The sequence below is a fragment of the Pseudorasbora parva genome, chromosome 11, assembly GCF_024679245.1.
Source record: "Pseudorasbora parva isolate DD20220531a chromosome 11, ASM2467924v1, whole genome shotgun sequence".
Lineage (NCBI taxonomy): Eukaryota > Metazoa > Chordata > Actinopteri > Cypriniformes > Gobionidae > Pseudorasbora > Pseudorasbora parva.
The window spans coordinates 46,476,497-46,489,079 of NC_090182.1; the positions used below are offsets into that span (position 1 = coordinate 46,476,497).

General features: G+C 43.0%; 1 protein-coding gene across 4 annotated transcripts in view; it reads right to left on the reverse strand.

Moving 5' to 3' along the window:
* LOC137093296 (amyloid beta precursor protein binding family B member 2) overlaps positions 1-12,583 on the reverse strand; it is a 66,393-nt gene that overhangs the window by 20,798 nt on the left and 33,012 nt on the right. For all 4 annotated transcript variants that reach the window (XM_067458130.1, XM_067458131.1, XM_067458128.1 and 1 more), the window contains exons 9-10: positions 5,679-5,793; positions 452-527 (exon numbers count right to left, since the gene is read on the reverse strand). In XM_067458130.1, the coding sequence (XP_067314231.1) occupies positions 452-527; positions 5,679-5,793 (191 nt within the window). The remainder of the gene's footprint in view (positions 1-451; positions 528-5,678; positions 5,794-12,583) is intronic.

Sequence of the window (12,583 nt, forward strand, 5' to 3'; positions counted from 1 at the left end):
GTGTGTGTGAATCTCTGTGACTTTACATCCAAACATGTGTGTGTGAATCTCTGTGACTTTACATGCAAACGTGTGTGTGTGAATCTCTGTGACTTTACATGCAAACGTGTGTGTGTGAATCTCTGTGACTTTACATCCAAACGTGTGTGTGTGAATCTCTGTGACTTTACATCCAAACGTGTGTGTGTGAATCTCTGTGACTTTACATGCAAACGTGTGTGTGTGAATCTCTGTGACTTTACATGCAAACGTGTGTGTGTGAATCTCTGTGACTTTACATGCAAACGTGTGTGTGTGAATCTCTGTGACTTTACATGCAAACGTGTGTGTCTGAATCTCTGTGACTTTACATCCAAACGTGTGTGTGTGAATCTCTGTGACTTTACATCCAAACATGTGTGTGTGAACCTCTGTGACTTTACATCCAAACATGTGTGTGTGAATCTCTTACCTGTCAGTGGAACATCAGAGCTGAACTGAGACGAGGATCCTGCGCCGAGACCAACACTCCTGCGATCGGCCATAATCTGAGGAAACGCACACACACATCTGAGGAAACACACATGACATCTGAGGGAACACACACGACATCTGAGGGAAAACACACGACATCTGAGGAAACAAACATGACACCTGAGGAAACACACACACGACATCTGAGGAAACACACACACTACACCTGAGAAAACACACGACATCTGAGAGAACGCACACAACAAACTGAGGAAAAACACACACGACACCTGAGGAAAAACACACACGACATCTAAGGGAACACACACGACACCTGAGGAAACACACGACATCTGAGGAAACACACACGACATTTGAGGAAACACACACCACCTGAGGAAACACACACGACATCTGAGGGAACACACAACACGACATCTGAGGAAACACACACACGACATCTGAGGAAACACACACACGACATCTGAGGAAACACACACACGACATCTGAGGAAACACACGACATCTGAGGGAACACACGACATCTGAGGGAACACACGACATCTGAGGGAACACACGACATCTGAGGGAACACACAACAAACTGAGGAAAAACACACGACATCTGAGGGAACACACACGACCCCTGAGGAAACACACACAACAAACTGAGGAAACACACGACACCTGAGGAAACACACACGACCCCTGAGGAAACACACACACGACACCTGAGGAAACACACACACGACACCTGAGGAAACACACACGACCCCTGAGGAAACACACACAACAAACTGAGGAAACACACGACACCTGAGGAAACACACACACGACATCTGAGGAAACACACGACATCTGAGGGAACACACACAACAAACTGAGGAAAAACACACGACATCTGAGGGAACACACACCTGAGGAAACGCACACAACACCTGAGGAAAAACACACACGACATCTGAGGAAAAACACACACGACATCTGAGGGTACACACACGACATCTGAGGAAACACACACAACACCTGAGGGTACACACACAACACCTGAGGAAACACACACAACAAACTGAGGAAACACACGACACCTGAGGAAACACACACACGACATCTGAGGAAACACACACACGACATCTGAGAGAACACACACCTGAGGAAACGCACACGACATCTGAGGAAACACACACAACTGAGGAAACACACACACGACATCTGAGGAAACACACACAACAAACTGAGGAAAAACACACACGACATCTGAGGGAACACACACCTGAGGAAAAACACACACGACATCTGAGGGTACACACAGGACATCTGAGGAAACACACACAACACCTGAGGAAACACACACAACAAACTGAGGAAACACACGACACCTGAGGAAACACACACACGACATCTGAGGAAACACACACGACACCTGAGGAAACACACACACGACACCTGAGGAAACACACACACGACATCTGAGGAAACACACACACGACATCTGAGGAAACACACACGACACCTGAGGAAACACACACACGACACCTGAGGAAACACACACACGACATCTGAGGAAACACACACACGACATCTGAGGGTACACACACGACATCTGAGGAAACACACACGACATCTGAGGAAACACACACAACAAACTGAGGAAACACACGACACCTGAGGAAACACACACACGACACCTGAGGAAACACACACACGACATCTGAGGAAACACACACACGACATCTGAGAGAACACACACCTGAGGAAACGCACACGACATCTGAGGAAACACACACACGACATCTGAGGAAACACACACACGACATCTGAGGAAACACACACACTACACCTGAGAAAACACACGACACCCGAGGAAACACATGACATCTGAGAGAACACACAACATCTGAGGGAACGCACACAACAAACTGAGGAAAAACACACACGACACCTGAGGAAAAACACACACGACATCTAAGGGAACACACACGACACCTGAGGAAACACACACGACATCTGAGGAAACACACACGACATTTGAGGAAACACACACGACATTTGAGGAAACACACACGACATCTGAGGGAACACACAACACGACATCTGAGGAAACACACACACGACATCTGAGGAAACACACACACGACATCTGAGGAAACACACACACGACATCTGAGGAAACACACGACATCTGAGGGAACACACAACAAACTGAGGAAAAACACACGACATCTGAGGGAACACACACGACCCCTGAGGAAACACACACAACAAACTGAGGAAACACACGACACCTGAGGAAACACACACACGACATCTGAGGAAACACACGACATCTGAGGGAACACACACAACAAACTGAGGAAAAACACACGACACCTGAGGAAACACACACACGACATCTGAGGAAACACACACACGACATCTGAGAGAACACACACCTGAGGAAACGCACACGACATCTGAGGAAACACACACAACAAACTGAGGAAAAACACACACGACATCTGAGGGAACACACACCTGAGGAAAAACACACACGACATCTGAGGGTACACACACGACATCTGAGGAAACACACACAACACCTGAGGAAACACACACACGACATCTGAGGGTACACACACGACATCTGAGGAAACACACGACATCTGAGGAAACACACACAACAAACTGAGGAAACACACGACACCTGAGGAAACACACACACGACATCTGAGGAAACACACACGACACCTGAGGAAACACACACACGACACCTGAGGAAACACACACACGACATCTGAGGAAACACACACACGACATCTGAGGAAACACACACACGACATCTGAGAGAACACACACCTGAGGAAACGCACACGACATCTGAGGAAACACACACAACTGAGGAAACACACACACGACATCTGAGGAAACACACACAACAAACTGAGGAAAAACACACACGACATCTGAGGAAACACACACAACAAACTGAGGAAAAACACACACGACATCTGAGGGAACACACACCTGAGGAAACACACACACGACATCTGAGGAAACACACACACGACATCTGAAGAAACACACACACGACATCTGAGGAAACACACACAACAAACTGAGGAAAAACACACACGACATCTGAGGGAACACACACCTGAGGAAACACACACACGACATCTGAGGAAACACACACACGACATCTGAGGAAACACACACACGACATCTGAGGAAACACACACAACAAACTGAGGAAAAACACACACGACATCTGAGGGAACACACACCTGAGGAAAAACACACACGACATCTGAGGAAACACACACACGACATCTGAGGAAACACACACACGACATCTGAGGAAACACACACACGACCCCTGAGGAAACACACGACATCTGAGAAAACACACACACGACATCTGAGGGTACACACACGACATCTGAGAGAACACACACCTGAGGAAACGCACACGACACCTGAGGAAACACACACGACACCTGAGGAAACACACACGACACCTGAGGAAACACACACGACACCTGAGGAAACACACACGACACCTGAGGAAACACACACGACACCTGAGGAAACACACACGACACCTGAGGAAACACACACGACACCTGAGGAAACACACACGACATCTGAGGAAACACACACGACACCTGAGGAAACACACACACGACACCTGAGGGAACACACACGACACCTGAGGAAACACACACACGACACCTGAGGAAACACACACACGACACCTGAGGAAACACACACACGACACCTGAGGAAACACACACACGACACCTGAGGAAACACACACACGACACCTGAGGAAACACACACACGACACCTGAGGAAACACACACACGACATCTGAGGAAACACACACACGACACCTGAGGAAACACACACACGACACCTGAGGAAACACACACGACACCTGAGGAAACACACACACGACACCTGAGGAAACACACACACGACACCTGAGGAAACACACACACACGACACCTGAGGAAACACACACACACGACACCTGAGGAAACACACAAACACGACACCTGAGGAAACACACACGACACCTGAGGAAACACACACACACACGACACCTGAGGAAACACACACACACGCGACACCTGAGGAAACACACACACACGCGACACCTGAGGAAACACACACACACGACACCTGAGGAAACACACACACGACACCTGAGGAAACACACACACGACACCTGAGGAAACACACACGACACCTGAGGAAACACACACGACACCTGAGGAAACACACACACGACACCTGAGGAAACACACACACGACATCTGAGGAAACACACACACGACACCTGAGGAAACACACACACGACACCTGAGGAAACACACACACGACACCTGAGGAAACACACACACGACACCTGAGGAAACACACACACGACACCTGAGGAAACACACACACGACACCTGAGGAAACACACACACGACACCTGAGGAAACACACACACGACACCTGAGGAAACACACACACGACACCTGAGGAAGAATCCTCCAATCGCAGGTCATAAATCTGAGCTCAGTGTTAATCACCGTCTGCGGAGGATGTGCTGAGCGCGCAGCTTTACATGAGGATGGACAGCACATACTAAAACACACACACACACACTCAATCTCACACGTACTCTCACACACTCCATCACATACGCACAACACACACTAAAGCACACACACTCAATGCACACACACACACACTAAAGCACACACACTCAATCTCACAATCACACACTCAATCAATCAATCACATACACACACACACTAAGTCCCTCACACTCACTCACTCAAGCACACACTCAGTCTCACACACACACTCACAATCACACACACACACACTAAAGCACACAATCGCACGCTCTCTCTCTCTCGTGCCCACTCACACACACACTCTCTCTCTCGTGCCCACTCACACACACACACGCTCTCTCTTGCACACACACACCAGCAGAAAAATAAACAGATATATTTTCTCACAAAAACACATTTATCTTTCCACAGAAGAGCAGAGAAACAGCTTCAGATGAAACGTGCGCTTTCCTCATAAATATTCATGAGCCAGATAATAAATATGTGACTGGTGATTTTATTTGTCTGTAAGAAAGTGTGTGTGTGTGTGTGTGTGTGTGTGTGTGTGTGTGTGTGTGTGTGTGTGTGTGTGTGTGTGTGTGTGTGTGTGAGTGTGTGTGTGTGGGCTCCTCCTCACCTTGGAGCAGATCTGCTTCAGGCTGCCGGCGACGGTTTCCGCAGGACTCTCACACTGAAACACGTGACATTTTAACACACGCGTGTTCTTGTCACGGGCCACATACGCAAAATCCCTGAAACACAACAAAACAGAGACGTTGACAATTCAATCTTCATCTGTTTGTCATTCAATCATTCACAGAAATCTTCAGTTCATTCTTCATTATAGCACGCTTTCTTGAATGTTTTCCTGAAATATAACACTTGCTAAAAATCATTTAAAGGGGCGGTTGCATGCGATTTCACTTCTTTAACTTTAGTTAGTGTGTAATGTCGCTGCTTGAGCATAAACAGTATCTGCAAAGTTACAGCGCTGAAAGTTCAATGCAAACGGAGATATTGTCTTTTAAAGTTACGGCAGTTTATTGCCTACAAAAGCGGCCGGTTTGGACTACAACGAGCTTCTTCCTGGGTTGGACACATCATAAACCCTCGCTAGTCTCCGCAGATGTGACTTCTGCCCGTAATGGGAAGGGGCGTGGCCTTAACCTGTGCTCACTTCAGCCAATAAAAATACAGGAAACTACATTTGGCCATCTGACCAATCTAAGACCATTGCGTTTTTCAGAGGGATGGGCTTCATAGAAGCAGGAAGCAGACGAGCCGTTCAAAGGACAGACAGCGGTGTGGAATAAAGGAAGAATAGAAGAAAAATACAGCGTTTAAAAACACAGAAGTATTAAGATGTTATACTGCACTCATAAACAAGCCTAAAAAAACACAGAACCACTCCTTTAAATCAGAAAATGTGAAATTATCATACATTTAAAAAAATTAAATAATGCAAAAAATAAAATAAAACACTTAGTAAAAAGCAATTAAATTAAAAAAATCATGCAAAATTAAACTACATAATTTTCAAATAAAAACATGCATGTCATATGACCATTAGCTAACATCAGAGAGCCACAAACGTGACTGCGCTGTAACATTATTCATTCAAAATCTGAGCGGAAAGAGGTTCAGGTGACAAAACACATCTGGGGAAACCCGATGGAAATAAATCAACCTCACAGATTCATCGCGTGATTCACAGAGATGAAAATAATACATCACACTCGGATTAAAGAGCATTTAATCAGCGGATAATGAGACGGCAGGAAAAAAACATCCATCAGGGAGAGACGCGAGAGAGAATAAGTGTGTGTGTGTGTGCATTATTTTGTGTCCATATGAGGACACAAATGTGTATAATGCCATGGGTATGACACAGGTATTACAGGAGAGGGTGAAATATGAGGACATTACCCATGGCCCCACTTTACAAAAGGCTTATAAATCACACAGGAGGAGTTTTTATGAGAAAGGAAAAATGCAGAATGTTTCCTGTGATGGGTAGGTTTAGGGGGGGGTGTGTGTGTGTGTGTGTGTGTGTGTGTGTGTGTGTGTGTGTGTGTGTGTGTGTGTGTGTGTGTGTGTGTGTGTGTGTGTGTGTGTGTGTGTGTGTGTGTAAAGGTTAATGGTTTTGTGGCCGTGTTTCAGTGTCACTGTTGACATTCAGAGCTGCTGCTTCAACACAGTCAACAAACGCCTCAACGGCTCAATCTGAGCACAAACACGTCAAACTGCTGGACTACAACATATCACTGTTTGTTATTTTAGTATCAATGAGATGCATGCTATTCTAGTTTTTATTAACATTTTGAATGTTTTATATATATATATATATATATATATATATATATATATATATATATATATATATATATATATATATATATATATATATATATATATATATTAATTTTAGTTTTAGTAATTTAGTTTATTTTCTGTCATTTTTAATCAGTTTTTGTTTGTTTGTTTTTTGTCATAGTTTTAGTTAGTGTAGTACATCAAGTTAAAAAATTTAATTGAGAACTGTTTCTTTGCAATAAGCTGAATATAGTTAATTTTAATATTTTATTTAACGTCAATTCATTTAAAAATGTCAAATTACAAAAAATAATTTGAATTTTACTTATTTAAAAATAAATTAAGATTGAAACTTTTTTTAAATAAATAATTTTATAACATTTTGTTCCAATTTGTCACTCAATTGGACATTGTGTTGAATGAGTTGAGAATGACACCTCAGATGCATTCAGAATAGGCCAATTAAAGGGTTACTTCAGTGATTTAGCATTAAGCTTTTGTATTTAAACTGGGTCATTAATGTAGTAGAAATGTTAAATTATTTTTTAATTTGGTGCCTTCTAGACTGAGAAAAGACAGAAAATGTATTCTTTGTCTCATGGGGAGGAAAGACTACAATTCCCAGAATGCATTGCTTTCGCAGCCCAACGAGGCCACTCCCACCGCAATCATTCGTATATACTCCTGGGTTTCTACTGATACAAAGCCTTATGCTAAATCGCTGTAGTTACCCTTTAAAGGTGGGGTAAGTGTTATTTCAAAACCGTTTTAGAAAAAGGACTCGGGCCGAGTGGAATAACAAACCTGTAGCCAATCAGCAGGTAAGGGGCGTGTCTCCTAATGAACGTGAGAAGAGAGGCTCAGGTCACGTCATTATTCAAAACACACGAGTCACACAGGACGGACATTAGCCGAGAGCTAATATATGCTGCTTTTGCTTGAATACGCTCGTGTGTCATGTTCGCTTGTTTGTCCATTTGCGATCGTATTGTGGCTCACCTCCCCTTATGAAAGGAAAATATATTTACCAATATATTACTTCAAAATATATTATAATATATTGTAAATACATCGAATAATATATTGATGTTATTATACAATATATTATATATTCCTGTAATATATTGCAAAATAAACAAATGATTGCCGCTTTCATATATTGCAATATATTGGCGAATATAAATATTAAATCCCATATATGTGAATATATTGCCTAATATATTACATGATATTTTCCAATATACTGCAATATATTTTTGTTTCGTTAGGGTCAGCGATGAATGGCTGCCTACTCCCACATACGGTATAATCAGTGTTAAGGGTGACGCATTACAAGTAACTTGAGTTACATAATCAGATTACCTTTTAAAGGTGTCATGAACTGGCTTTGTTATTTTTTTCAAAAACATAACTAATAAGTAATAGGTTTAAATAAAATTAATTAAAAAATTTTTTTACTCTCATAGAATTGTTACCCATTCACATGCATTATGACTGACAGACGGCAACGGTTGCGTTAAAAATCTTCATTTGTGTTCTCCTGAAGAAACAAACACCAACATGATGGACGCACTGGGGGTCAGCAGATAAACATCACAGGCTCATTTTTGGGAGAACTATCTCTTTAGAGAGGGACGATTATGGAAAAAATCCAGTCACACCTGATATACTGTGTAAAAGATGCACACATTTGAATGGTAACGTGCTGATCTAACCGCGGGGAAACCATAGACTGTAAAAGAATATGGACTTAGTATCCATAAGCAGTTAGCAGTTTTGAAGCGTAAAGTAGAGACGAGCTGGCCGTCGCCATCTTGGCAGTGTGTCACGCCCGGATAACAGAAAATGGCCAAAAAGGCAGGATGTGGGCGGAGCTTAGGTGACGCAATGACTAACAGAAAGCAGACAAACGGCAATCCACCTGTCACTCAAAGTGGCCACGCCTTTAATTATGCAGAACTATAAGGCTTTATATAATGAAAACGAATGAGTTATAAAAGCTTTCCTGTAGCTCAACCAGTAGAGCGTGGCGCTAGCAACGCCATGGTCATGGGTTTGATTCCCAGGGAAAGCAAGAATTGACAAAAATGTCAAATGTGTACCATAATAATGCAATGTAAGTCACTTTGGATAAAAGCGTCTGCCAAATACATAAATGTAAAAGTAAAAAAAAAAAAAAAAAAAAAAAAAATCAACCCCTCACAGTGGCATGAAGGGAAAAATTTAGTTATTTAACATTAAGCTTTGTATTTAAACTGGGTCATTAATGTAGTAGAAATGTTAAATTATTTTTAAATTTGGTGCCTTCTAGACTGAGAAAAGACAGAAAATTTATTTTTCTCATGGGGATGAAAGACAACTCCCAGAATGCTTTGCTTCGCGAGGCCACTCCCAAAGCCACCGCTACTGGATCACTTGCCCACCGCGTTCATAAAATCAGTTCAGTTGGAGAACACACTCACTCCTTCGGATGAGACGTTAAACCGAGGTCCTGACTCTCTGCGGTCGTTAAAAATCCCAAATTTGCCCATTGGCCCCTATCCATCATGGCCTCCTAATAATCCCCATATCCTGATTGGCTTCATCACTCGGTCTCCTCTCCACCAATCAGCTGGTGTGTGGTGAGCGTTCTGGCGCAATATGGCTGCCGTCGCATCATCCAGGTGGTGCTGCACATTGGTGGTGATTGAGGAGATTCCCCCCTTCTATATGTAAAGCGCTCTGAGTACCCAGAAAAGCGCTATATAAATGCAATTAATTATTATTATTATTATTATTATTAAAAACTGAAGGTGTGTGTTCAATATAATGTGAGTGAGCCGAGCGAGAGTCACGGCACAAACGCAGCAGGAGCTGAGGTAAGCGCCGGGCGCGGCTAACGTTCTCAGCGCGTGTTCAGTCTGGAGCGTTTTCACTTCATGCCTTTGGAAGATTAACTTTCATAGGAATTAAAGGCAGTGTATGTAATATTGTGGCCAAAACTGGTACTGCAATCACTTTCAGATGACTGTAGAGCGGTGTCTCCCCCTCCCCCTCCCCCTCCCCCTGACTCGAGGTTGCCAGATTGGCTGCTGGATCAGCAGAACGTTTGTAGATCTGCAGCTGAGGTAACTAGAGCAGATCTGGCAACCCGGATGCCCAAACACTACTGACTTCATGATTGGTCGATAGGTGGAGGGCGGAGCTTCAGGCCAAAACACAACATGACATCAGCTGAGGGCTGCAACAACAACTTTATAATGACAATATCCTGGCCGGACTACTGTTGGCAGTGATAGAAGTATTTGAATTTAACATGATTTCCTAATGTCTAGAGACATATCAGGGCCAATTTATGATTAATTGAAATACATCTCTTACATACAGTTCCTTTAATTAAATAAGTTAAAACACTTACATTGCCCCGCACCGCTCCACTTACATGAATGAGCCGAGCGCTGTGAGTGCGATCTCTCCCACCATGGACGGCTTGAAAACAGGCGGAAATAGCTCCTCTAACGGCTGTAGTCTTTAGGGGATTAGCGCGATCATTTGAATATACTCCAGGGTTTCTACTGATACAAAGCCATATGCTAATCGCTGAAGTAAACCCTTTAACTGTCTGTTTTCTACATCTTTGACCGTTAAACTTTAAAGAAAGATTTTACATTTATCGTACTAATTATCGATATCGACTGATACGGAAAATTATCTCGTGATCATGTTTTTGGCCCATATCGCCCAGCCCATTACTTGCATTTGCATTGAGTGGTTGAAGAGCGTCCGGATACACAGATGCAGGAGAAAGTCTTGATAGTTCGGTCCGATGCTGTTGAAGTTGCAATCGACTCAGTTGAGGTTGCGCATTAGGGCTGCACAATTAATCGAATTATGTAAAATGAAATGTAATCGCAATTACAAAATTGCGAAAGTGCAAAAATCTGTGGTTAATGTGTTTTTTTCCCCATTGTTTACTTTTTGTGCTCACTGGCACGTCATCCTCAATAAACCCGTCTCCGGCGCGATGACTCCGATCTTTCATGTATTCATACTCTTGTGTAATCGATGCGCCATCTTGAATAAACCCGTCTCTTCCGTGATACCCTGAAATTTTGAATTTTCCGATCAAATATGATTTCTGACCTAATAATCCTCCACTGTGTGTTAATAGGCCAGAGGAGAACTGAGTCGGGTTTCTCTAAGGTTTGTTTTTCTCCATCATGCCCTGATGAGTTTTGGTTCCTTTGGTCGCCTTTGGCTTGGCTTGATCAGCTGGGGACACTAACATTAGGATCTAAGTTATTCAACTAAACATACAAACAAAATGATATTATTAGGTCTTATTTAATTCTATAAACTATAATACTGATCTGCCAACATTGTCGCTCTATGATAAATTAAAATGAGCTGATGACATCACTGTTTTCTCCAGAACGACTGTACAGCCAAATCTAATTTTGTTGCAGTATTGTCCTGTTTGACACTGTGAAGCTGCTTTGACACAATCGACATTGGAAAAGCGCGATATAAATAAAGCTGACTGACTGATTGATTTTTATTTTTAGTATAACTCATGCATATTTAACTTTTAAAGCTTTTAAAAACTTTTGTTTTATTTAAAGAAACCAAACCAATGGACGGTTTTCAGCTTGTTGTCTATTGATATATCAATATGGCATGCAGTCGCTTCAAACTATGTTCTAAAGCTGTTCAAAACTTCATTCAATGTAAATTGTGATAATCGTAACTTATAATCGCAATCACAATTTCAGGGGAATAATCGACAATTATGATTTTTGTCATAATCATGCAGCCTTATTGCACATGGCTTGAGGTGTTGGGCCTGTGACCGCGTGGTCAGACTGGTTTTACCTTTAACTATGATAGCCCTGGTCCAAACGGGTTAAACTGTCAGCGTTAGGCCTGTCGCGATAGTCGATAAATCAATTAATCGTACGATTAAAAAAAATGAGCTCGATAATTTTTCCGGCCGCGATAATTGCCGTTTGCATGCTTTTTTGGTTTTCCTCGTCTCTCTCGTTGACTGCACGCCTCGTCCGTTTGGGGAGGTGGTTATACTCGACGCACAGACCGGGTGCGGCGTGATGAGACGTCATTCTCGGCCAGCAGATTCGTCTGAAACTCGTGGCTCTTCGGTTGCGGAGCCACACGCAAAGTTACGAAATTTGACGTGCACAACGGCAAGCGAAATGGGGTCTCGCGCACTCCGTGTCGACGTCATTTTTGCCG